This window comes from Eumetopias jubatus, unplaced genomic scaffold, assembly GCF_037043125.1.
Source record: "Eumetopias jubatus isolate StellerSeaLion01/CBP00866 unplaced genomic scaffold, mEumJub1_p1.0 scaffold_17, whole genome shotgun sequence".
Lineage (NCBI taxonomy): Eukaryota > Metazoa > Chordata > Mammalia > Carnivora > Otariidae > Eumetopias > Eumetopias jubatus.
Genome location: NW_028274823.1, coordinates 18,272,513 through 18,299,432, shown reverse-complemented (window position 1 = coordinate 18,299,432; position 26,920 = coordinate 18,272,513). Strand labels below are relative to the sequence as shown.

The 26,920-nt window shown below is 51.2% G+C and overlaps 1 protein-coding gene, 1 long non-coding RNA gene and 1 pseudogene across 2 annotated transcripts in view; 2 read left to right on the top strand and 1 right to left on the bottom strand.

Annotated features, from left to right (window-relative positions):
* Positions 1 to 18,580, top strand: part of VTI1A (vesicle transport through interaction with t-SNAREs 1A) — a 363,997-nt gene extending 345,417 nt beyond the window's left edge. The window contains exon 8 of the mRNA XM_028092023.2: positions 18,482 to 18,580. Coding sequence (XP_027947824.1) covers positions 18,482 to 18,557 — 76 coding nt within the window. The 3' untranslated portion in view covers positions 18,558 to 18,580. The remainder of the gene's footprint in view (positions 1 to 18,481) is intronic.
* Positions 574 to 10,416, top strand: LOC148162141 (uncharacterized). Its single transcript, XR_015767143.1, has 2 exons — positions 574 to 2,454; positions 5,515 to 10,416. It is a non-coding gene; the product is annotated as an uncharacterized LOC148162141 (long non-coding RNA).
* LOC114200052 (U4 spliceosomal RNA) lies at positions 11,220 to 11,349 on the bottom strand (annotated as a pseudogene).
* Positions 18,581 to 26,920: the final 8,340 nt, after the last annotated feature.

Here is a 26,920-nt window from a genome sequence, read left to right as displayed (position 1 = left end):
TCATGCCTCTTCCCCAGGCCACCCAGCAAGCCAGGTTGATCTGATCATCTACACCAGCGCGCTGACTCCTAAATATTTCAGTAAAACCCTGTGATCGTGTTGAAGTAGATGAAATGGGGAGGGAATGCACTGCTCACCCCTTAATGGCTTTTTTCTTGCTAGTTCTATCTCTTTGTCGGCTCTTGCCTGAGATTTTGCCCCAATTCAGCCTCGAGAGTGAGAGGATCGGAACAGGTAACCCTTGGCCTGATAGCCCCATCCAACCCACCTTGAGAAGGGACCCGGACAGTGGGTGCTTTGCAAGAAGCTGCTCTGAGGTCCCCCGAAGCCCTGCATGGCCCTCCCGGGTGCTGGAGGAGAAATGCACAGGAGCCCCAGGGGAGACGCGGTTTTCTCCCCACTTCGCTGTTCCACCAGGGAAGGGGGAAAGCCCACCGAGGCGAAGCAGGTCCTAGATCTGTGAAAGGTTCTAGGAACTTAACCCGTAGACTTCGATGGAGGACTGTATTTCTACGGTTGGGCACCTGTGCTAAAAACGATGTTCAGAAGGAAGGTGGGATGGTGGGGGGGGGGGTGAAGGCGAGGACACGGAGAAAGACGAGGAGGAGGAAGCCCTTGCCATCTAAAATTCATGCAGACTAAACAGTTTCCCCAACCGAATAAATACAGCGGATGCTACCCTGCTCCGGAATCAAAAGCAATTTAATTAAAGTCTCTTAAGTTGTAAAGAGTTTTAAATGTTCCGTGTTGAAGGCGAATGCCTGCAGATGCACTGGGCTTGACGTCAGCTGCCAGGCCTGGGCTGGGAGGCCATTTGCTATTCTGTTTAAGGCAGGCTGGATTGTCTTATTTTGGAACCAGCTTGGTGGGGGGTTTGCTTTGCTACTGCTTCTGAGCCCTGAGCTTCAAAGGCTGAAATTAATGGTGAACAAAATTGTGCGGCTCTGGCCGTCCCATGCGGGGCAAGCCCATTGAGGGTTATCATTAAGTAAGGAAATAAAGAGGGGGAAAAAAGCCTGCCTGTTCCAAAAACCTCATCAGATAATGACCTCAGTGATTGGATTTTCATTACCAAACAGCATCCAGAGATTATCCACCCCGTAGAAGAAGGGAAGGGGGTGGAAAGAAAGAAAGGAAAGCAACTGTCTTTCTCTCCCTCTCTCCTCTTTTTTTTTTTTTTTTTGCACATCTTTTCTTTAAAACTGTCAGATCATTTCAGTATTTCAAATCCGAGGAAAACAGCCTGCCTGCTGCTGTATTTGAAGTTGTAATGGTGTCAAAAAGTCACGACTGACTGACAGCCGTCAGTCCCAGAGGGGCTCATTAAATCATAAAAACTTGACAAGGAAATAATTGCGCATCGCCAGCAACTTGGCGCCTGTTTAGACGGTTTTATTTTCTTTCCTTATTAGTCCCCGCCATTACGTTCATTAACAAATTGCATTAAACAACTGTTAAGGGCTAATGACTTGTTTATTGCTTTTTATTATTATTATTATTTAAACATTAGCTGTGTCAGGTGGTACCCGAGCAGCCTCTTGCCATCATCTGACTGAATATTTTTCCACTCCCGAGCTCTGGGTACTGTTGGAATATGAAATAGATTATTCATTACTCTCCTCTTTGCCACTGATTTGATTTCATGTAGCGTCTTCCACAGAGAAAGATGAAAACTTGTCAAAAATAGGTTATATCTTATTCGACGGGGCAACACTGGCACCAGGTACAGGCACACTTTAATATTTAATTAAGGTTGATGTTAACCCCTTTAAATGACTTTAGCTGGAAGTTCTATTCAAATGCAGAAGAGAAAAATAATTGTTCTTAATTTGCAACCTGTTCAGCAGGCATTCTTCATGGAGTTAGCTGGAAATTTAGAGCCGAATTTTTAAATAATGAAATTTCCCATCATAAATATTTATAGCCATTTGTCTACGTAGTTGAGAATTAACTACAAGCAGTGATTTCCTTGTCTCTTTGGTTTGAACTGCTAGCCTAGTGGGGCACTCGGTGCTTGGGAGTGGAGGTGGCTTTCCTGGGAGAATTGCAAATCCAGAGCCAAGGACGGTTGGTTGGTTGTGGCTGGGGCTGGTTTCAAAGGAACCTCTGTGAGTCCCCTGTCTCTGGTCCACTTGTCTCCTCCAGTAGCTGAGTGTGTGGTTGGAGGACTGTGGTCTGGAGAGTGAGTAGGGATTTCTTAAAGGAACACTTGTGCATCCAGTCGGCTGGTGTGCAGTGTGTGCGATGGGGCGTCTCTGTGTAGTCAGTGAGCTCATTGCAAACAGCGCTTCCCTAAGAGACAATAGGAGCGATGCTTTGCTGGGATTGACCTTCTATCTTTTTTCCTTTCTGTGACTTGCCGTTGGTGAAATCATCAGCTTTTCCATGGGCTCTGAGCTTTAAGGGGAAAAGCTCCATCATCATCGTCGTCGTCATCGTCATTCGGGGTCTGAGGTCAGTGGCATTCTCCATGCCCGAACGGCTGGCTGCATCTGGTCTCCTTGTTTGATCCGATGAGTTTCACAGAGCCCATGGAAGCTACTCTCAGAGGCCTGGTCCACTGGTACTGCAGGGCTGGGGTGTTCCGGTCAATAACAGGGAACGAGGAGTACCCCTCGCCAACCTGCTTTACTCCCACCCACCCGTCCCCAGAAAGACAGACCCCTCAGGCAGCCACCCGATGGATGTGAAGGGGAGAGATGGCGCATGTCCCTTGCTCAGCCACCATCTCTCAGCATCACCCCCTGCCCCCAAGGACAGATGGTCCCAGCAGGAGCTGTGGCATAGGAGGGGCGGGTCCAGCAGGTGGGAGCCAAGCGAGGCCTGCCCTAAGCTTCAGAGATCACCAAGGGCATAGAAATGGTCCACGCACCGGGGTCTAAGGGGTCTCAGGTCTCCATCTCAGTCTGTTCCAAATTAGCCATGTGACAACTTACCGCCTTTAGAACGGACTCCACACCTCAGCGAAAGATAGGCTCAGAGTCATTTTTCCAAAAGGAAGGAAGGCTTTGTGGTAAACCATCCCCAGTCTGACTCCCAGAGACACTGGTTGCCTGAGATGAGCCACCCACCCTCAAACTTGACCTCATCCTATGCTATAATTCACTAACCTTAAGCCAAATCCAGGAAACACTCTTGTTTAGATGGCTTTGCCTGCAGCTCATTGGGCTCAAACCAGTAGTGTCTGCCAGGGGCCATCCACATCTTGTGACTTGTCAGGTGGCCCTTAGACACGATGTTAGCCCTTTAAAAATGGGGCAGAGGACTGTGTGGCCAGCTCAGAGAAGTTCTTAAAGCCACAGGATGCTCCCCAAGAAAGGAGACCTTGCAGGGTAGCCAAGAGCTGCCAGGTGCAGGCAGGAGAATAGTGTATGTGATCGGAGCCAAGGCCGGATGTAGGGTCCTCTTCTGTTGTAGAGGAGCGAAGACCCAGGGAATGCTAAGAGAGACTGCCCGTGTCCATTAGGATTCTAGGTCAGTAATGAGGTGAATGTTCCAAAGCCCGCTTACCAGAGGCAAGTTGGGCAAAAACAAGATGGTGGCGCAACCCCCAAGTGACAGGACAAGTGGGTTGGGAATGTGTGAGGAGGCGGGGAATAGGTGGTGTATAGGTTAGGGCTGGATTCCCAGAACAAGGGGACAGGAAGTGACAAGTGGGGTTCATCCCAGGAGATAGGTAAGAGAGCAGGGCACTGGCGTTAGGCCCCACTTGGTGCCACCCTGGGCCCATTATTGGCCTCCTTCAGGAGGCGCCAAAGGTGGGGAGAGACAGGGTGCCTGTCTCCCGGGACCCCCGGCCCAAATCCCACACAGCCTCTGTTGTCATGCCTCAAGGAGCTCCCAGCATGCTGTGGGAGAAGCACTTCCTCATCCTGAATCACCTCATTACTCGTGCTACATAAATAACGAAGGCATCACAGAGAGAGGGGGAAATGCCAAGCAGCAGAGCTCTAGACTGTGATTCTGTGAACTCGTGCACCCCCTCCTTCCCTTCATCCAAACAAGGCCCTTTGGCGTGAATAATAGCTCAGCGGCCCCGAAGCCCGTATTGATCCACCGCGCACACGGCTCCGCTGAGAGCTGCCTGGACTTTTCCTGGGGGCAGGACAGCACCGTTCAGCGCAGCCCCCTCCTTCCCCCACCCCTCAGCTTCCCCAGGTGTGCTCAGGAGGGGACAGTACTGGGGGGGGGGGCGGGCAAGGCCCTTCTCCAGCTCAGTGCTGCTTTGTTGCCTCAACTTTTTTGTTTTTAACTTCTTTTGCCAAGAAAAGTACTTGAGTTGGATAGAAATGTCTTTTGCATGATGAGGCCCCACAGAATGAAATACATCCTCAGGCTCCGGCTTCTCTCCAGAAGGTTCTGCCAAAGACCCAGGCCACAGAGGCACCCTCCGCTGACACTCATGGAGGCCCCCGCGTGCCCGGCACTGGGCTAAGCACCTCGGCAATGCTGTACTGCGTGTGCCTGTTAATTTTCCATCTTAACACCGTCAGAGAGAGAGGAGCCGAGAATGTGGCCAAATCCGTCATGTTTTTGGGGAATGGGGTTGTTGTTAAATTCAGTAGAGAAGCCTCAGCCATAGGATGCTAAATGCACAGGGCCTGAAGCCCGCCAGCCCCACACTCTGAGGCTCCAAACACACTATCCCCTTCCATGGTCCCATGTCTTTTGGACACAGGAGGTGACCCAGGCCTTGGTCCTCTGAGGCACGTGCAATTGTAAGACGAGCCAGGTCTCTGCACAGGAACACCGGTAAGCTGGCAAATCCCACCAGCTGAAATCCCACCTCTAAAGGTCCAGTCCTTTGGTGGGTGACCTTGAGCCCTGGCAAAATGCAGATTCTTCTTCCCCTGGTCAGCTTCAGTCCCATCGACAACTGATCCCTCCGGGTGAACTGTCTACCCCTTTCCTGAGGGCAGATTTAGGGGAGGCAAGACCCACCATGGCAAGGAGCAGTCAGTGGTCTTTGGGAGAAGGGGGCAGAAGGGAAGGAGACCTTGGTTGCCTGGGACCAGCTCCCTGGTGGTTTCTCCTGGAATCAGCTGCCCTTTTGGGTAAGGAATGGGTTACCGGGGGGCACAGCCTTGCCGGGGAAGCCCACACACACCCTGGCCCCTGGGCCCAGGACCACTCAGGTCAGAGAACACATGGGCTCGGCCAAGGCAAGATAACTGGGTGAGGTTCCCCTGGTACGTCCCACAGCAGTGGCCTTGCTGAGGAGGAGGAGGAGGAGGAGAGAAGGCAGGAAGGTGGGGGGTGAGGGGGACTAGCTAGGAGAGTAGACAGTGCGTTCCAGCCATTGGCTCTGCTTGGGGAGCTCCTGCTCCAGCCCGCTCCCCTCCCGACCATGCTGAGGTGGGGAGGCCAAGGCATTTGGGGAAGAGACCAAACCTGATGACTTATGCCCCGGGGCAGCCCCTCCTCACACTGCCCCATCCAGGGCTTTCAGCACAGCAGGGACCTCGTGGCACTCAGAGACTGTCTCTGCTTGATTCCTGTCTCCTCCTCCTCCAGGCACCCCGCCCCCCATCCCCCCACCAAGAAACTCCAGAGTGAGGAGAGCTAGGGGCTTCATGGGCTCATCGTCGTCCCGGAGAGGACTTCTAAACAACCACGCCTTTCCCTGTCTGAAGCATGAGAGGAATAATCGGACTTTATTCATCTAGTCAAAAAACACTTACTGGCTCTCCACCATCTCCAGGCCCCAAAGACACGTGGTGAAGAAGCGAGGTGCGAAAGCAAGCACGACAGCCCCACAGCCCTGGGGCTGCAGGTGGGACAGCTGTTTTCGTCCCCAGAGCCCTGCCTTGCTCTCTGCTCTCAGGCAGGTCACTCTCAGGGGGCTGGAAATCCTGCGGCACTGCCCACGGCCCTGCCACCCCACCGCGGCCCCCAAGGTCAAAGCCCCACCTCCACGCACCCTTGCCACGCCTCCAGTGCTGTGTGTGCCTTCCTCCTTGCGGTTCCCACGACGACATGTGCAAAATGGCCCCGTTGGAGTAGAGTAGACTCGACATTTTGCCTGCAAGTGGCTGAGTCCCCATGAGCACTGGCTCCGCATCCAGGGCCAGCTCCAGAGAGGCAGGGGACAGGAATGGGCACCCTTTAGATTGGGACTGACTTAGAGGATTTTTTTTTCCTTTTTTTTCTTTTTTCTTTCTTCCTTTTTTTCTGCTTATTAAATGATAAAGGTTCAACTTGGCAGGCAATCAGAAACCCAAAATATCATAAAAGGGAAAAAAGTTGCCGAGTGGCTAAGAGGTGCACCACGGGAGTGTCACTGGGCTCGGCGGCGAGGTGAATTGCTGAACGATGGAGCAGGAGACGTTTTTCAAAGGCTTCTCTCTCCTTCTTCTCTCTGTCCCCCATGCAGAAAGGGGAAAATAGAAGCAGAGTCCAGATTTGGGCACGAGGCTGATGGGTCACCCTCCCCCACCACCAGCCCCCAGACAGTGGAGAAACTTTGATCCGGGGACGGGAGGAGCCTGGGCATCCCGGCAAAGCCTGCCGCAGGGCACTGGCCTCCGAATGGGCCTCCCCGAGCTCCCGTGGGGGGAGACAAAACCCACAGAGCCAGGGAGAGCGGGGTTGGAAGGGAGAAATGTGGGACCCACGTCCTTTGAACTCTGGGCTGGCCACCTTGATGACGGTTTGGATGGCAAAAGCCAACCAAGTGGATGGGCTCAGATTCACGGAACCATCTAGCTGCACAGGCTTTAGGGACCATTTTGGCCAAACTGCTTGTTCCCATGGGGAGATGGGGCACAGAGAGGGAATGAGTCTTTGCTCGAGAGCACCCAGCAAATGGGTGGCGGAGCCAGGAATGGACTCGAGGTCTTCAGCCTCTACTCAGGCTTCTCCCCTCTGCACAAGGAGATGTAATTCAGACAGCACCACATTCTGGAAGCCACGGCCCAGCCACGGGGCCTCTTTGTTAGTGCTGGCCTTCACACCACGGGGCTAACGTTCCTCCATTACATTCTTTTTAAACCCCAACATGCACAGAAAAACTTGGTTCCATCCCCGTTGGCTGTGATCATTTTTTCCCTGAATGTCAGATCTTTTCTCTCTTGAGGAACTGACAGAGGACACCCTGGGTGTCCCCTCAGCTGAGCTACTAGCATCCCCAGGGAAAGGCATTTTCGTGCTCAAGTCCACCATCACTAGCAAAAGAATCTAGTGAGAAACAATTAAGTGAGAATTGGAGTCCCCCTCCCCTGATGCTGAGCCCAGAGGCCTCTGGGAAACACCTCAGCTGCTGATGCTAAGGGGACGCTGTTTTAGAGCTGGGGGAGGCCCTGACACGCTCCAGGTTCTGGCGGCTGTGGTGGCCGTGTATGCACACCCAGGAACAGCCTGGCAGGGAGACCCCACGAGGCTTCTCTCTTTTCCCAAATTCTGGCATCTTCCAGGCCGGAGGTATTCAGAGTTCTGGGCCCTTCAATGCCACCAGCCTGGCATGTGGCCTCATGGTGACAAGTCAGAGCCTGCTCAGGGCTTCGGTTCCTCATCTGGCAAATGGGAAAGTTGGTTGGAAAGTCTCAGGAAGGTAGGCCTCTGCCATCTCTAGTCATCCATGGCAGAGAAAAGGGAATGTTCCTAATCATGTGAGGGTCAAGGGCCTTGGGGTAAGGTGGCAGCCCCTGGTATGTTGAACGTCCTAGAGAGCAGGAGATTTGGTGCACTGAGCTCCTGAGTGGCCTTGGATGCAGGGCTGCCGGCATGGGCTTGTGACCAATGCAGTCACAGGCATGACCCCACCTTCAGAAGGGCCCCACACTGCGGGCTTAATGCTGTACGGTCACTATGTTGAAATTCATGATAATTGTATCTTCATAATTGCGACAATGGGGACCAAGAATGGGGAGCTTGGAGCCATGGCTCCCATGCAGTCTTGCCTCCCACCAACTCCCTGCTCCTGGGGTCTGATGCTCAGCCCCCTGGCACCCCAGTCCCACTCAGCCTTCCCACCCCAACCTCCACGCAGCAACTACTGCCAACCTGCCCCCAACCTGGGCTCAGGCATGGGGAGGGTCAAGGATTGGACAGGTGCAGCGCACGGCATCTTGGGGTGGGGCATGGCGGCTGCAAGCCCCGCCCTATGCTGGCAGCATCAGGGCACATTTAGTGGGGGGCGAGCCTGTAATCCACCCCGATTCAGGCACCGGGTATACCTAATGCATCCTGGCACCAAGGTTGCCCTGCCCTTGGGGTTGCCCATCTGCTGAGGATTGGGCCAGGGAACCTGCAGAAGAGGGACATGCCTACCTTGACCTCCTGTTCCAGGCCTGGGGCACAAGCCATCTGTCCAGCCTCTGGGAAGGAAAGAATCCTGACCCTCAGGCCGGAGGGCAAGTGCATGCCCAAGTCACAAGGCAGGGGCCAGCACCCTGAGGGTTTGACCTCCCCCCAAGAGAATCCCCAGGCCTGGGGGCTCCCTGTTTTCCTTCTGCCAATGTTCCTGAGTCTGGCTTGTCTCTTCTGGCCTGATTCTTCTTGTCTCTTCTGGTTGAGGCACCCTCTCAAAACAAGCCACAAAATAGGTTGTGTAACTGCTGATTCCACAAATGTAAATATTCTGATATTTGCCTTTAAAACTGGCATTGCACAATAGGAAAATGAACAGTAAAAAAAAAGAAAATGAACAGTAAAATCCATGCTAGTGATTTAAAATTTTGACTTGACTTGGAAGACATTAACTAGAAAATTGTAAACACCATGACAAGAGAGAGAGAGAGACAAGGAAAGAAATGAAAAAGCATTTCTTTCTTGCTTTCTGAACACAGGGCTCCATATTTTCATTTTGCTTTGGATTTCACAAATTATGGAGCCGGTCCTGCCTAGATGAGTCACTTTCCCTCTGAGGCACCCATTTCCCTATCGGGAAACCAGACCATTAACTTTGCACTCGCCCGTCCCTTGCTCACGGCACATTACGAAGGTGCACCCATGAGCAGGATTTAGAAACCAGTGTGTGGTGCCAACCCCTGGCTTTGGAACATGGCCCTTCTTTCTTAAAAAGGGGTTCAGCCCCTCTCGTGTAGGTTTAACCATTAAGTCAGTCTCTCCGCCAGGTATTGTCCATAGGTAATATGTCCTAGAACTGAAGCGCCAGTCTAAAAGGCACCCCTCTTCCCTGGCATACCTACGGAATAGCCTCTCTATTTGGAATCCAAGCAAGTTATGAGACAGGAAGATGTCAGCCAGCCCAAGGGCTGAGGCCAGTGTGCAAACACTGGTCATTGATCTCTACATTCATCCCTTCTATTTAACGGTGAGGCCAGAATTTCAAAGGTACCAACGCAGGAGGGTAGGTGCCAACCAGGTCTGGGTTGAGGGGTCATCTTCTTGAGAATGGTAAAAATCCCGATTCCACTTATCCTTCCAGGAAGAGGGTATCTCCATTTCAGAAGCATTTCCAAAGCTACAGTCATGGAGGTTCCAAGCGCAACTTTCCACCTTCCTTGCCTGATGTTAGAGGACTCACCTGTCCAAGGGATGAATGTGTCCAAAGTAGCAGCCTGTCATCTTCTATAAAATGCTGTTAACTTTAAGAGAACACTTGTAGGACGAATGGCATGAATGAATGAATGAGTCAGTTTAGGTCAACTTGCCTCAAATGGAATCCCCCAGATATTAAACGGCATACTCAACAGTGACATTGCAAGAGAAGAAAATTCGGATGACCTCCATTTGGCTTCTTCTACAGCTTTTTTCCAATAGCGGATGATCTCTTGATCATTTTTAAATTTTGTGGTTTTAAGTTTATCTTATTTCACTTCAATTCCCTTTGAGTGATGTCTTCTGGCTCCTGCTCAACTTCCTCCAGCTAATTCATTAGGCCCGAGAGCTGCTCCAGAGTGGGATTAGAACCCATGTAGTACATAGTCACTTTAAACTGAAATCTGCTAATTAATGGCTCTTCTGTGCGTAACTGAACGGTAGCGCTCCTTCCCCAGGGAATTGCGATTTCATGGTTCCTAATGATGCTGCGATTACATTATCTGGATCACGCAGACAGTGGGCGTCAGGAGCGGTGCTCAGAGCCCATCTCGGGGATAGGGAGAAATCGCTCCTAAAACCAAGGAGATGAGGGGAAGGTGTTAGAATGTCCGCTGTTAATTATCATTAACACATGCTGTTCCGTCATCTCATTCGGGCATTTGTTTCAAGATCCAACTTCCCCCAGCTCCACAATGCCTCCATAACCTCACTCCCCCCACCAATATTCATAGGGTTATTTTTTGTTTAAAAAAAAACTATTTATTTGCTGTATTCCACAAAGTAATTTATTATCATTACCTTTCTTGGAAATGAGGGTCTACATATCATTAGTACAAGTAAACATATGTTGATTGTTGTTTCCCGGAACTAACCTGTATTATTTGATAAGTTAAATAAAATGCCTAAATCCAACGTCTGCTGTTCCCACCCTTTGCATTTGAATTATTTATCTTACTTTCATTCCCTTTCTAAATGAAGGGGAGTTATAAATCTTCAGTACTTTGCTACAATTTCTGTCCTGTGAATATAGACAGTGTCATTTTTTGATTTAATGATGGAACTTGAAAGGATCATGTTCAAGGTTGCTTTTGAATACCAGTCTCCCCCCCTTCTTTAATTGCCCCCAGAGATGGCTTTGCAGAGTGACCACGAACCTGGATATGAGCTCTGGTTCTCTCATTGGTGAGTTGAAATAATTCACTCATCTCTTTACTGAGCTTCTGTTTCTTTGACTGTAAAGCAGGGAAAATACCACCCACCCCGAGGACCGATAGGAAGATTCGATTAGGTAACCCATGGACAGCACCACCAGGCATGTGATAAGCCATCACCATCCCCCTCATCTTGGTAAAATGAGCTGCTCTGTAACATCGTGGTGGACAAATATCGAGGGTGGGGAGTTTTGGGTGTTTTTGTTTTGTTTTCTTTAAAGATTGCTCATGATTATGGCCTTAAAATTCCTCAGGAATGCCTTATATTAATAATAGTAAAAGGAAGATATTCGTGCCTTCATTCATTAAAAAAAATTTTCATTTAAAAAAAAGTTTTCAAATTGTTTTTTTAACACTGAATATCAGACATGCCCCCAGGGATTGGAAGACAGCACTGAACCAAAACCAGAGCTCAGAGGCCAGTGAGGAGTTACGTGGCAGTTACCGGCCGTAGGAATTGAGTCCTGGAGAGACCTGGAGAGCAAGGCCAGCCTCCGTTGGTGGGGCTGATATGAGCCTCTTCAATGCCAAGGGTATGCCATCCTGGGAGACCCAGCTGAGAACAGTTTTCAAGTAGCAATAATCACTCCTTGGATAAACCTCATTGGTTATGATGCTGCCACTGTGCAAAGCTGGAAAACATACTTGAAACTCACACACACACACACACACACACACACACACACACACGAAGTATTGGTTGCGAATGAATGAATGAATGAAGGCAGGCAACTTCTATCACCCCAGGTGACCTGCTCAATCAGAATTTCACCACCAGGAAGTTCCCTATTAAATGATCATTTGTTCCCCCCTTGGGGGCAGAGACACCGTGGACTGTGTAGGCAGGAAGACAGCCACATGGGATCCCCCCTCGTGCTGGACAAGGGGTAGGGGCACCTGAGCCAGAGGCCACACCTACTCCTAGCATAGTGGGTGCTTCTCAATGTTTCCGGGTGGGCCCCCTGCCATGGTTTTCTTCAGGGGTCTCCTTATACCCCCCTAATTTGGTCACCAAGACACTCCCCCATCTTACGAGGCATCTGAGCTGCTTCACCAGGCCTGCCTCGTTTGGATGCACAGCACAATAAATTTGTACCCACCGAGCCTCCAGCGCCGATATTTCAAACCGTACAGTACACTAAACGTGAAACTTTTGTTCAAATTTCAAGGATTTTGATAGCCCAAGTGAATAGACACTGCCTATTGATTTTTCCCTTACAATGACTCTTGGATAACCTATTTTCTCATTTATTTTTAAAGACAGCTCATGAGATTTCATAGCAATTCTGCCCAACCTCCTAATATCAAAATCCCTCCTTGACCCTGAAAATTGTAATTCTGCTATAGATCACAGCTGCTGAATATTACCTTTTACTAAGCTGGTTAAATAAAATATGTCCAAATCACTAGATCCCACAAGCCGTGGCCTGCAAGTGTAATGATCCGGGGGCCGAGATTTCTACCGCCACACGCCCGCCAGCCCAGCGCTCTCTCTCGCCGGCCGGCCCACCGACACCAAAGTGTGAGAATCCAGAATATCGGTTCGGGTTCAAAAGTGAAGGAGGAAGAGAGGGGAAGGATAGCTCTTCTGGTCTTCAGTGATTTTCTTGTAAAACTTTTACAAGGGAGAGTTGGGCTGTTTGATGTGTTCTAGACAATCAAATGCCCTCTGAGTCTGTGGCAGAGTGGCTAGGGTTTTCTCCCGGGCAGAGGAGGGGGCATATTTGATGTAGGGCAAGTTCAAAACCTCCAAAGCCTTCCACGCTGGTAGGTCAGGTGACACTCACGAGGTGGGAAGATACAACACGGGCAACATGAAAAGGACCAGGGACCTGGGAAGTCTCATTCTGCCACCAGCTGGCCGGGGCTCTTGCTTTTCGGCTGGAGAGGGGCGCTGTGGAATCTAGACCACGGAGGCCTGTGCCCTGCGCAAGCCCCGTCACCTGCGTGCGCTCAGGCTCTCACCTGCGCTTCATTCACTTTAGCCAAAAGGCCCCACGGATCTCCCAGCCTGCCAAGCGGCCCAGAGCCTCCTTCCTCCCGGACTGGCTTTTTCGCTTTCTCAGAAGAATGAAGAACAGCACCGACCCAGGTTGGTTCCAGGGGAGTTGTAAATATTTCAAAGCCAACACTTAGATCAAAAGTCATAACCTCTGGCTTGCAGATTGTCCTCTTGCCTTATGTGGGCAGCCCCCAAGTCCAATATGGTAATGCCTCCCGGAGCAGCTCACTCATAACAGGTGAACAGAGTCTGAAATAGCCCTGACTCAGCAGAAATGGGGTATCTCCCAGCAGTGGCCATTGGAACCCACTTGAAAGGCAGGAGACAAGAGGGTCTTCCTCAGGCCTGTGGAGGTTTGCAGCGGCACCCCCCCCCCCCGCCCGGGCCCTCCTGGGACTGCGGGGCCCACCGCCTCCCTAGCAGTTCCCAGGCTCTGGCAGGTGATGGTCCTGAGGAACAGAAGCAGGAAACCTGCTGATATCAGCACCTGGTGAGCCAGAGTGAGCAGGAAATTGTCCACGAAAGAGAAATTAATAAATAGCAGTGCGTTCCCCCACCCCCACCCCCAAATCAGGATCTGTCAGGAGGTCGAAAGAGCTAACACGTGTTACTGTCCTCTAAGCATACCTGATGCCAGGGATGACAGGCTTGTGGCAGGAGGTCACCCCCTTCCTCCCACGTTCCTGGCTGACATTGCTAATTCATCCCGGCTCTCTGTCATCCTCCGAATCTTCTTCAACCCCGTGTTCCCAGCAGCCTCTGCTCATCGGTAAGAATTGATATGGGGGATACAAGCTATGTCCCACCTGGCCCCCGGCGTCCCCACACCCCACACACATCCTGTGCAGGCCAATCCCAGGACCTGGAGGTCTTCCCACCCCCGCCCCTGGGAGTCTGCTTCTGCTCCTTCAAGGTCCCACTCCAGTTCCTGTTTCCTCGAAGAGGAGCTGCCTACTGGTTGCATGTTCAATTCCCATGACGGGATCATCTCCCAAGGAAGGAGAGTTCCTAGAAAAATGCAGTGACATCAAAGTAAACGTTGTTCCAAAGGGCTTGGCTCCATCAGCTACCCCTCCAGGGGTTTAGAGCCCCTGTTAGGAGCACCAGACTGGGCACCCGGGAGAGGTGAGAGATGACCACACCATAGCTCTGTGAGTTCAAGCCGGTACAGCCACCTTCCCGCACCCCAGTTCCCTTCCCTGCAAGCGAGGCCTGGCAAGGTTACCCTGGGTCAAGGTGATGGTGTCGGGATTGAACGAGAAAACCATGTCACGCACTTAGCTCTGAACCTGGGCGGCGGTAAGTGCCCTGTAAATAGAAGCAGTTGTCTCAGTTCTCAGGAGGCAACCCACCGAGGACGGGCTCCGCCCTCGAGGCCTCTGGTCCTTTCATGAGACTCTTACCCGTGGGGGCTTGTTCTGTCGGTGCATGCTGACGGCCTGCTCTGTGCCCGCCACTGGGCTGGGAGTGCAAAGGGGAAGGAGCAATTCATGGCCTGAAGGAGGAATTTAGAGCATCTGGAGCAGTCATGAGATGAGGTCAGACAAGGAGGTCCAAATTCTGACGTTCCAAAGTAGACGTGGAGACACCACCTCCAAGCCCTGACAAGCTTGTGACGGTCTGCAAGCGAGGAGCCCTCCCTGTGGCAAAGGCGGGGCCTGGCAGAGCAGAGCCCCCTCCCCCGGGGGGCAATGCCACCTGCCTCTGGGGAGCAGGCAAGCTTCAGGGCAATCCATTTTAGCTCTTGTTACCACCTCTCTGTTCACTTCTATTGCTCCCTCTTGATCGTCCCCCGTCTGCTGACAACAAGATATGGTTGGCATGTAGCTGGGGATTTAAAACCAGGAGAGCTTCTCCCTCCCTTCAAGCTGGAAGCTGGCTCCCTGGCTCTCTGAGGCCTCTCAAAGCTGGGCACTTGATGAGTGCCAGGAGACCAGCTCCCAAAACCGGAAGGGGCCTGCATTGTTAGACCAAAATAGCAAACGTGTAACATGAGTCTCTTCAGGGGCCCTCTGTGGGCTGGTGGCTTCCGGTGGGTGCTCGACACAGGCCAGCCGCTGGAAGCCAACGGGAGTGGCCCTCACTGCACTTGAGAGGGCCCTTGTACCTCCAGGACTGTTCTGTCCCTTAGCTAGATGAGTTCATCCCCCTGAAAATGGATCGGAGATATCCTTAGCCAAAAAAGTGACATGTCTGGGTTAGATAAACCAAACCTGTACACATGACACGTGTACTTCCTGAATGCCTTAAACCCTCCCATCTGAGCTTACTTCCCCCGCATGTCCCAGAACAAGAGACACCCCACTCCAAAAGGAACGCTTCCCCATGGATGGCAGCCGCACTTTCTCCCACTTGTGAGGCCGGAATGCAGGGTTCCGGGATGTCACTTCTCCCAGGTGGTGCCCAACTGATTGCTTGTCAACTTCCCAAATATTTTCATCTCTGGAAGCAAGAATGCACCCAAAAAAGCCGTTCTGAAAGAGGACTAAGAGGCTGGTTCGACATGGGTCTTGGGTCAAGGTTGGTGGCCTGTCTGGGGGGCCTTTGAGCAGGCGTGCTGGGATTTTTTTAAAAGACTCCCCTGTAGTCCCCCTTAATGAAGCTGTTGTCCAAGCCCCTTGGAGGGCCCATATGCTCCAAAGTAGTAGCAAGTGTCCCATTACTGTAAACGGCCTTTTATTTTTAAACTAATGCTATATTTGGAAAGCAGTAATCCTGGGGAAATGATACTGGGACTAATGGGGAACATATTACCTTTCATGTGTTTTCTCCATGTTTAAGGTTTCTTTGTTATTATCTGAGTAGCAAGGCTCTGCATACACTCTTGGGCAAAAAAATCAAAATAAGCCTTAAAGCAATAATATTTTAATAAGCATCAAATGTCTTCAATGAGATAAAAGTATTAGAGGGTGTTTTGATATTGGGCTTTAGTTAAAACCTCATTAAAAAAAATTTCTCAGATGTCATGGGGTGGGGGAGCGGTGATGTATTTTTAAATTCAGGTGGAGAATAAGGTCCAGTTCAGGTCAATTATGCTAATTAAATGCCACAAACGACTGGAATTGCCAGCAAATGGATGTTATTATTTGTTGGTTTCCCTCTTTTCCATTGATCAAAAGCAGCATCTAATGACACTTGAGCCTCGAGAAGCTGAAGCTGCAGCCTGACTCCATCCACATCGATGCCAGGGCGCCAATCCTGGCCCTGGGGTGGCCGGACTGAGCTCCCGTCCCGCCTGTCTGTGCCCCTCTCCCCTCCTTGGGTGAGGCTCCCGACAGCCCAGGCTGCTGGCCACGTCGCTGAGATTCAGATTAGCTTGGTCAATGAGTGTCTGGTCCTGTTCCCAGCCCCAAATGGGAAGTGCTGAGGGGCCCAAGTTACGAAACGAAACTGAGTCATTTCTTCACCCACAGCCAGGGACCGAGCTCGAATCAGGGGCTCTTTAGAACTGAAAGGAGCTTGGAGATCCTCCATTTGGTTTTATAAAATAAGGAAACCGAGGCTCGAAGCGGGGAAGTGACCTGCCCAAGGCCACCCCAGCACGCTGATTGCTGAGCCAAGAATAGAACAGCCATTTCCTGACTTTCAGTCCCGTGCCCATATGTTCCCTTCTGCAATATTACAGAACAGAACTTCACTTTTCCTCCCCCTCTCCTCACAGCAACCACCACCCCTCCCCCTGCCTGCAGCCTTCCCTCGTAGTTTCACATCAAATCTTGGTTGGGTGACATCAGCACAAACCAGCAAGACTTTGAGTTTGGAATCAGGCCAGGTGAAGCATGACTTGGGTCTGTCTTTTCCCTTGGCTGACCTAAAATGCAGTCAAATTTCAGTTGCAAAATGAAATGCACTTGACTTTGGATAGAAGGGACATCAAAGGGGTGGTGGGAAAAAAAATAAAAAAATAAAAGGGTGGTGGGGATCAGTGGTTTCAGGCCAATATGAGGACTCCACCATCCTGGCTTTATCCATACTCCAAGCTGGGGCCCTCAGTCATTGCTGCCTCCAGGTGAATGACCATCTCAGAAAAAGTTTGCTGCCGGGGGAGTCCAAGAGATCAAGAATCTGGGGGGAGAGGGTGGAAAGTTTTAAACAGGGACAGTTACGGATGTCAAAAACACAGTGCTGTCACTCACTTGCTGGCTTACTGAGCTGGGCCCTGATTGCCAGCTACCCTCCCAGTACTTCCTAACTCAGAGCCCCCAGCCATCATGGAGAGAGTGCCCCCTGGGCCTCGGACATCCTGGGTCCTGCTCCTGGCTCTGGCCCAGCCATGGGACCCCGAGCAAGTTGCTCTCCTCTCTGGGTCTCAGTTTGCAGATCTGCAAAATGGGAGGGCTTGGCCTGCGAGGCTGTGAGCAGAATGGCTCCCCAGGAGCAGCCACTGGTCTTGGGGACACAGGTCAAGCAGCTCTGTCGTAGCCACATCCCTAGAGATGTGTAGATAATTCCCAGCCACAGACAATTCTGAAGTCACATTTGGGGGCTTTGCAGGGGCTTGTAGAGTTTAGATTTTGTCTTTGAAGTACTAAGGTCAGAACAGCCATCTGAATTCGGGCTGTCTCGGGGTCATCGAGGAATGAAACCATGTGAGGGTGGTAGTAGGGAAGGCACCTGGGGAGGGGTGGTGTCAGGGAGGGACCAGCCCAGGACAAGGTCTGAGGCTGAAGTCATGCAGCATGAAGGGGTTGAGTCAGTGCCGGGCTGAGGCTCAGGCGCACAGTTAAGCAAACTGGCCATTAGCGCTGAGTGCTCTTTCCTCTGCCCAGGGCTCTTTGGCTGTCCCCATGGCCACTGGCCCAGCCCTGCCCTGGGCAGGACAAACCCAAGAGGGCCGGGCAAAGCCTCCGAAACGAGAACCCCTCCTTGCCCTGCCTATTCTGTTCCCAGTGAGGCCCACGTAGGGGAGCCAATCCCCAGGGAGGCCTTGGGACAAGCCTGGGGTTTTCCTAGGGTCAGAGCTGGAGCCCACCCCAAGCAGCTCCTGGGGGGCCCAGGGACCCGGGAGCTGAGCCTCCTGCATAGACAGGCTGGGTGAACACCAAGATATGGTACCTGCTGGAGTCACTGAAAAATAAAAAGTGCTTCTAGATTGCATAAGGTTATGTCATATATGTTGTAAAGATTACAACTGCGAATGATCCCATAGCATAGATTTTCTTTCCTCAGCTAATTTGTATTTAATGCATCCAGTATTTTGTTGACACCACCTGGAGACTCCCACCTCATAGTAACACACAGCTGGGGGGGGGGGTAGGGAGGGGGGAACTCAGCAACCCTTTGTTATCCCCACCAGGTGACAGCAGGTTGAAATGAGCTTCAAGGGCAGGAATGAGGGCACAGGAGGGACCCAAGGGGCAGGAGGGGCAGGATGAGCGGGCTGCCGACACTCCGCGGCTTCCGATGCTGTCAGGCGTCAGGCAGAAGCATGTTCTCTAGAGGCAGGCAGATCTGGGTTAAATCCCAACTTGTCTCCTCACTAGCCAGGGACTTCAGATGGATGTCTTAAGCTCCCTGAGCCTCACTTCATGGACTGCAATGTGGGGATGATGGTAAATCTGACTTTGGAAGACTGTCACCAGTATTTGACGGGATCTATATGACCCTCAGTTACTTTGGGCACCTGCTGCTGGAAGTACACCACTTTCTCCCTGAGGGGCTGCTTGCTGAGTCACTGCCCAGCTCACCCCGAAGTGAGGGGCCATAGGCAGCCCCTGTCACAACCTGAGGCTGGCTCTGATGGCATCCTTTTCCTTGGTCACAGGTTGGGGAGGGAGCCGAAGCACCATCTCAGGAATATGAAGAGCAGTCATGGGAGGAAGGAGTCAAAGATCTACTGATTTAGTCATAAGGTATTTATTAAGCACCTACTAAGGACCAGACATGGAGGACACGACAGAACAGGGTAAGTCAGTTCCCCAGGTGGGGCTTTCAGTCTGTCAGGGGTTGTACAGAAGCCACGTGGATCACATTCTAAGAGAAAATAGTAAATAGTATTGGGAGGCTTGGAGCCAGGGAATGAGGCCACCTGACTTATGTCTGTACGGATCACCGTCTGGTGTGCGGGGATGGATTAAACAAGGGAAAAACGTGGAATCAGGGACCAGGCGGGCCTGGCTGAGGGAGTTCAGTCATGTTACTTGACTTCCTCGGACCTCAGTTTCCTCATCAGCAAGATAGGCAGCTGTGAGGATTAAGTGTGCAGAGACTGAAAATGCAAAGGCACACTGACCACAAGTAAGAAGAGAATTTTGACCCACAACCCGCAGCGCCCCCTTATCTGCCACCAACAGCCAGGAAGCCAGGCTGCTATTTCTAGGGACAATCCAGGGAGCTAAACAGGAACGTCTGTAACCATCAGCCCCGAATGGCCAGGACTCAGATAATTACTGACAGCCTCCCTATTTGTCATCCCTGATTCCAACTTAGGACCAAGGAGAGAAAGCCAAATATGTACCCTAACCAACTGCACGGGATGACTCGCTTGCTTCCTGTGAGCCCACCCACAGCTTCCCCAGGCCGACGGCCTCCAATCAGAACCCACTCGAAGCTTCCTTCTTTCCACTATAAAGCTTTCCCACTCCTCTGCCTGCCTTTGATTCTCCTTGAGAATGCAAACAACGGGGGCTGACTCCCTTGCTGTAGTAAGCTCAGAATAAATAGCCTTGCTTTTCTCATTTGGTTGGTTCATTTATTTCCACGGTGCAAATGTATGTAAAGTTCCTAGTGCCTTCCTAGCACTTAATGGGTAAAACTCAGTGCGTTTCTGTCCCTCCCTCTCTGTCCACCGAGAGACCACCTGAACAGCCACCCCGAGACTGTTGGAACCCCGAGCAGTCAGGCCGTCCGGGGCCCTGACGATCAGCATCTCGGAACATCTGCCCTGTGAGGGAAGTGACCCTGAGACGATTTTCTGTTTCCTCATAGAGAGTGTGTAGAAGGTTGGGAAGGGGGCTACCTTTGGGGGAAAGAGCCTGGGACAGGAGGGAGAGACAGGGTGTTGCCTGGGTTCCAATCCCAGCCAGATGCTGGTTGCGTGGCTTAGGCCACAGTTGTGTTCTTTGTGAAGTGGAGAAGATTAAACAAGTTAATTTGGGTTGGATGCTTAGCACGCCACCTGGCACCTAGGAAATGTGCCGTAAACAGAAACTGGTGGCCAGCAGTGGTGGTGACAAGGGGAATGTGTGGCCGCCAGGCCGAGTTGCCAAAGTTTTGGAAACTGTTCAGGAGGGCACATGTAGGCACATTCCCCTGAGTGGAGTCTGGTGCCTCAGTGGGGCAGGCTTCACCCCAGGACTTCCCCAGGGGAAGGAGAGACAAGCTGGAGGACCCCAGGAACACAGCGGGGAGCATCTCCCCACCTAGGCAACCCCATCTGGGGAAGCGAGTGTTGTTTCCCTACAGGCTGACAGGGTGGGTGACATTCCACCATGAGGTGCCCTTCACAAAAAGTTAGTGCAGCATCCTACGTAAGAGGGCTAGATTGGGGTGTTCTGGAAAATAACCCACTTGCCATTTATTCACACTGAGGAGAAATCGATGGAGAGGCTTAGTCTTTATATTTTAATAGAGGCACCCCAATAATGTGAACTTTCGCCTGAATGCTCCTTGGGTAAAAGGAAGTGGTGCTGGATTGAGAGAAGAGGGGCCTCTGAAGCTACAGCACGCAGATGGAAGCCACAATGGGCACTGGCCATGGAGTGATCTGCCGTCAGAGACCATTAGAGGACCCCTTCAGCTGCCAGAGGTCAGGGGAGAGTGGGCATCTGGCCTCTCCAGATGCCCCAAGCAGATAATGAATCCGGAGCTGGCAACTCAAAATAGAAAGTGGGTGAAGAATTTATTCTCAAAGTACCCATGGCAGCCCCAGCCATGTTCAGAGGCAGTAGCCTTAGAAGGGATCCAGCATCCCGGGGCCATGCCAGTGGTGGGAGCTCATGTGCCCAGGATCTGGCAACATGCCTGGGGGCATCCACTGTTCAGGGCATGGTTGCCCAAGTGTAGTTCTGCTGCCTTCCTGGTCTTCCAAAAAAATTCTTCCTCTGCTAAGGCAGTGGCTCGCCACCAGGAATCTGATCTGATACAGCCACAACCCCAAAGCCAATGGGGGAGGCAGGAGGATGATTGCAATAGGAAAGCGCCACAGTTCATTCAGATTCCGTGACACATTTTCCAACAGTCGGATACAGAAACAGGAATTTCTTTAAGATGAGCTGCCTGTTAACAGATGGAAACGTGATAGGGTTTCCATGGTCGGGTGAGGATGAGGGCAATGTGGTTTTTGTGTTCTTGTGCTGTTGTGAGACCTGCCCCGTGCTGCCTGCCCCTCCCCCCGGGCAGAGTAGAAAACTCCTGTGCAATCATTTCCACTCACCTTGGCTTCCCTTTCCAGCCAGGTGTTTACTACCTCACATCAAAGTGACCAGCCTGCTACGGGATACATTTCAGCACGGCCCTGCCTTACTTGCAAACTCACATGAGTCCCCTTGTTTGAGACTCTGGGGGCCAAGGACGAGAACTGGTCCCGGTCAGCCGGCCCGGATTCTCACCCCAGCTCGGAGAGGAACTCTCTCTGCCTCAGTTTTTCCCATCAGTCCAATGAAGAGAGCCCATGTGTTTCTGTATAAAGGTTCTTCCAGCTCTAAATTCTATGATGCCACTATTCTGATTCTTTGGAACTCTCTCTCTCATTGCTTCCTTTTCTGCCTCCTGCATCAGTGGACCACAGAAATCACATAGAAAATAGGAAGGTTAAACTCAACAAGAATCTGACTTTCGTGTTTAGCAAGGCGGGGAAAGTCGATCTTGCTGCCAAGTTCTGTTCCTCGCCCTCAAGGTGTTAATAGTACTGCAGTCATGACGGGGTGTTTGTCAGGAACACAGAAGCCACTCTACGTTTTCCAAGTAGGAAGGGCTCAGCTACAGGGAACTGGAGACTTGCATGGTTGCTGAAAGGACCAGGGGAAGCAAGGGTCAGGCCAGCAGCCACCAGAAGGCGGGTGATTGACAGGAGATCCCTAGGATGCTGCAAAGGACCCAGAATGTCAGCAGTTGTTGCCACCACCATCCCCAGCAGCCTGCGGCATCCCGGCATGCAATGCTCAAGCCTGAGTTTTGCCCAGGCATCGAGCTGCATCCACCACCAGAGAAGGCCGGCAGTCCTCCACCCCCCAATTCTTGCAGGAATGCCTCATTGGCGGACTCTAACTTGAAGTTACACAGGGAAGAGGATTCTGAGCAATGCAGTTCCAAGCTTCTCTTCTGATGTGCAGGCTGTCAAGGTGTGTGACCATGAGGCCAGGGCACAAGAGACAATGAGCTTGTTTTCACATCCACAAAGAGGGGAGAGCAAAGAAATTTCATCTGAAGAGCCGGATCATGATTAATTGGTGCTGGTGGTCTGGAGTGCTGGGTTGGAAATAATTTTGAAGTTGTATCTAGGCTTAGCAGGGAAAGGTGCTATGATTGATTAGGAATGCCTGTCATGGTTGTAGAAGGAAAGTGGGGAATTGTATGCAACAAATTTGCAATGGTGCTCTAAATTAATGATTGGGTGACTTTCTCTTTTTTTTAATTAACTTATTGTAGACACAGAGAGAGAGAGAGAGAGACGCAGAGCTTGTGGGGGAGGGGCAGAGAGAGAGAAAGTCTTAAGCAGACTCTGTGCTCAGCACAGAGCCCAACGCAGGGCTCAATCCCATGACCCTGAGATCACCACCTGAGCCGAAACCAAGAGTTGGACACTTAACTGACTGCACTCCCCAGGCGCCCCAGTGACTGGAAGACTTTCTAAAGTCACCACCATTTGGATTTGTTCTTCTTTCCCTCCATCAAATATATAAGTTATAACCATCTATGTGTGGAAGACACAGGAATTGGAAGAGCAGGTAAGGAATAAGGAATGGACACGGGGAATCTGTGGGGTTTCCAGCCTCCCCGAAAAATGCTGTGCACAATCTATACAGTCAATGCCTCGAGGTTATCTCATGGTCAGGTCTACTAACCTCTGCCCCCCCCCACCCCGACTTCATCTCCAAGTTTCTAGGTCTGTCTCTACTGGGTCTTTACCACATCATCTGGGAGAAACCTTCCATCTCTTCTCCAGTGAATTGCTTCCCCTCTCTGCACCTTGGCTTCCTCATCGACATATTCAGGACTTGGGTTAGATCTGTGGTTTGCCAGTGGTGTATTGAGGAGCCTAGGGTGTTCAGGAGGAGGAAGTACGGACGAGTGCCAAGGCAGGGTGCTCTGGGAGGCACTTTTATCAGTTTTAGATATTGTGCTTTTGCCTAAGACGTCACTTGGGAAGGGGGGGAGCAGTCCTGCTGCTAGATAGACGGACAAATCAATAAAAAGCTTCAGAACCTCTCCACAGGTCCTCCCTGAATGTCATGTCCAGATGTAATGTTCCCTGGTGCTGCTTGGTCTGTTTGCCTCTGCAAACACCAGCCCTTTTTCTCTCCCCACCTCCTTTTCTCTTTTCTTTCTCCATCCCCTCTCTGCCAAAGATAGGAATTGCAAAGTCTCCATCTTAACTTCCAAGCTTGGGCTGAACTTGAAACCAAAGTTAAAGCCTGGTTCTTGTCATTAGGAGATGCTGTGAGGTCATGTAGAGAAGGGAAAAATAAAATCAATATGTCATTTCCCCCCTTTTCCAAAAAAATCTGGTGCTATTCTTTTTATAGCTGAAAAACACACTGAATCATAGAAAATTTAGAACTTGACATCCTGGAGTCAAGAGGTACTCTGACTTTTCCCTTGCCATACATTGCAGTGCAAAATTTTGAGAAATGGGAACATGCTGCTTTGAGCTGTCATTGTTTTTAATGACACCGCAATTACTATCTGGTTTTTTATCTTTTTTTTTTTTTTTTTTTTTTTTTTTTAAGGCAGGAGGAACCGTTCAAATAGGTTTTTCTGCTCAAAATGTACTTTGGAGTTCCATCTTGGGGAATAAGAGCCCTTTTGTTCCCTTTCCTGCTGAAGTTTCACTTAGTTCCCACTAAAACTAGCTCTAGAAGAGTCTGAGTCAGCCAAAAAAGATGTCCATTCAGGAAAATGACAAGTTCATTTTCATTATTCCCTGCTGGAGGCAAAGGGGCAGCTTTGCGGAGAGCCCCGGCTGACTTGTTTGAAGGATGGTGGGTAGAGCCCACCATTCTGCCCCTGCTCTGTGGGGTCCTCCTGGGCCAGGGGGCTTGGCTTGAGAAGGAAGTGGCTGGAACCCTGCCCACCCCACTGGCAGCCCCCGCCTGGCACCAGTGGGGTCCAGCCCCGCCTAATACGCGACCCTTGACTGAGGGCCCCCTGTCCCAGCACTGCACAGAAAGCGCCCAGCTAGGCTAGGACTGAGCATGTGCACAACTCGCCTGCTGACTGGCTGGAGCCTGCGAGGCAGCGCCTTCTCCCATTGGTTGGTCCAGATTGGCTGAGGCAGCAGGAGGGGGCGGGCCTTGTGGTCCCCAAATGCCCCTGCCTCACCTACTCTCCGGGTCCCTGGTTCCCCCACCAAGAAGAGCCTGCCTGACTTTCACCAGGGAAGTTGGCTCTGGAGAAGTGCTCTCAGAATTAACATGTGCTTCAGCATCCCTCTTGCCAGACGGCACAGTGGCCGGCATTCAGGAGAAAGGCGCCCCCCGCCCCTGCCTTTCTGAGAGCCCCTTGGAGACAGAGGGCCTGGGGGCAGGACAGCAGGAGGTGCCTCAGCACAAGAGGAGGGGGATCAGGGACCTTTCCCTTCTCACCAGCTCCAGGTTCACCCAGGGCAGTGCTAACTGCCCAGAGGGCAGGAGTGGGGAGCTTGGTGTCCTTTCTGGAGAAGAGTAGAAAACATGAGGCAGAGCCTGGCATGAAGGGAACTTGTCTCAGGGGCAGGAAAGTTGACCCTCCCAAAATAAGCAAATCGTCTTCCACCCTGTTTACCATTTACTTTCGGAGTCTTTCCCCAGACATTGAAGCGTGCCTTGTATTACCAGGGCTTTCCTGGTCTCCTCTTAAAACACAATTCCCCTGAGGGCCATAGTAAGTCACATTGTATAGAATTGGACCTCACTGGAGCACCTGGGTGGCTCAGTAGGTTGAGCATCCCACTCTTGATTTGGCTCAGGTCATGATCTCAGGGTGGTGAGATTGAGCCCTGCTTTGGGCTGGGTGCTCAGCACAGAGTCTATTTGGGATTTCCTCTCTACCCCTCTCCCTCTGCTCCTCTCCCAGCTCATTCTCTCCCACCCCCCTCAATTAATTAATTAGTTATTTTTTTAAAGAAAGAAATGGACACCTCATTAACCTGGGGAAGTGACTCACTTTCGCCCAAGCAGGAGTGATGGGAGGGTGGACACAAGCACACATTATTGATACTAAAACGCTGTCCAGTAGAACTCTCCATGATGATGTCCAATAGAACTCATTTGTGCTGTGTAATACCATGTGGCAATTGGGCTTGAAATGTGGCTAGTGTGACTGAAGACACAAATTCGTCATTTAAATTTAAAGCTATGTTGGCTAGTGGCTACTGTATGGAACAGTGCTGTTCTAGAAAGTCTGATGAGGAAGAGACCCTAGATATTCTTTGTTTCAGGGGGTTGCACCAGTTGGCATTTTTTTTTTTTGGGCTCTCTGGGAGGTATAGTTTGCAAAAGACTATGCCTTATAATTTTATGTTTGAAAAACAAAAACAAATCCCTAGTTTTGCATAATACAAACCTTCAGGAAAGCTGGAGTTTTGTGTTTATCAAAGGGTGGCAAATCTTTGCAGTGTAGTCCTACCCTTTCATATGAGAGGCTGAGCCCCAGAAAGAGGGAGAGATTGTCCAGGCTCTCAGAGTGACACTGACTTCTCCAGGGTGACCTGCTCTCATCCCAGCAGGCCAGGAAGAGCGGGGTCTGTTAGGTGACAGGGTTCTGAATACTGCTGCTTTCCTCACGTCCCAGTGGCCTTGGGTATATGGAAATAAGTGGGGGACATTGATAATGGTGTTTGTTCTGAGTCCCCTGCCAGGATTTTTCCTGCATCTTAGAACCCCAACCCCAATTTTCTCGGGTCCTCGCAGGTCCCGGGTGGCTCACAACCTCCCCTTGGTGTCCTTCCTGGTCTTCTCATGCCCAGCCCCACCCCCACCCCCAGTTTCATGCTACTGTGGTAGACAGAAGAATGGCCTTCCAAATCCTTGAAATCTGTGACTGTGTTACCTTTCATGGTAAGAGGGATCCTGACAGTGTTACTAAGTCAACGATCCTGAGATGGGGCTTCTTCGGGATTATCTGGGTGGCCCAGTGGAATGACAAGGGCCCCTGTAAGAGGGAGGCAGAAGGCAGGTCCTTATAAGAGTCAGTAGCAGGAGAGGTGACAGTGGAACAAGAAGTCGGAGTGATGGGAGGCAGGGACCACAAGCTGAGAAGAGCTGGCGGCCACTAAGCACTGAAAAAGGCAAGGAAGCGGATCCTCCCCTGAAGCCTCCGGAAAGAACGTGGCTCTGCTGAGGCCTTGATTCAGACTCCTGACCTGCAAACCTTGGGAAAACAAATCTGTGTTGTAGGAAGCCCCTAAGTGGGTAGTACTTGGTTCCAGCAGCAACAGGACACTGACAGAGCCGCATTTTCAGGGGGCAGTGCTGTTGTCAACGGGACGCACGGAATTGAAAGAAATGGATTACGCTGACTTATTTCCTCCAGATATGCTTTGCTTCTTCTGTTCTACTGCTTCCTGCCACTGAAGGGGGGGTCTCTCCCCCCTCTGGGTAGGTTTCTGACCCTTGTATGGATCCCTCTTCAGTGGAGCAGCTTCTCTGTCCCTTGACGCTCCAGAGAGTTGGGCATCACCCCTGATTTCCCTTTGCCTTTCTCCCAAGAGGCCTCAGGCTTTTCATGAAGACCAGATTTTCCAGCATTTGTCTTCATACCCTAGAGTTCCCTCTTAACCCCTAACTTCCCACTCTCTTCTTTGTCATCTCTTCTCTCCATCCCCTCAAAAATCCCCACAAGCAAAGACAGGAACTCAAGCCACAGTGGAAATCAAACTCCTGTTTCCCGAGGAGAGTCTCCCTCTGGTCCCTGAGATGACAAGAGCCACTGGATCGCTCCACCTATTGGGTACCAGACACCGTGCCTAGCTGCTGGAGCTATATCCCAGCTGAGGCAGTGGAAGCCAAGAAGTGCAAAGAAACCATCTCAGATGTTTTCACAGATAACAGGTAGCGCAGAAGAA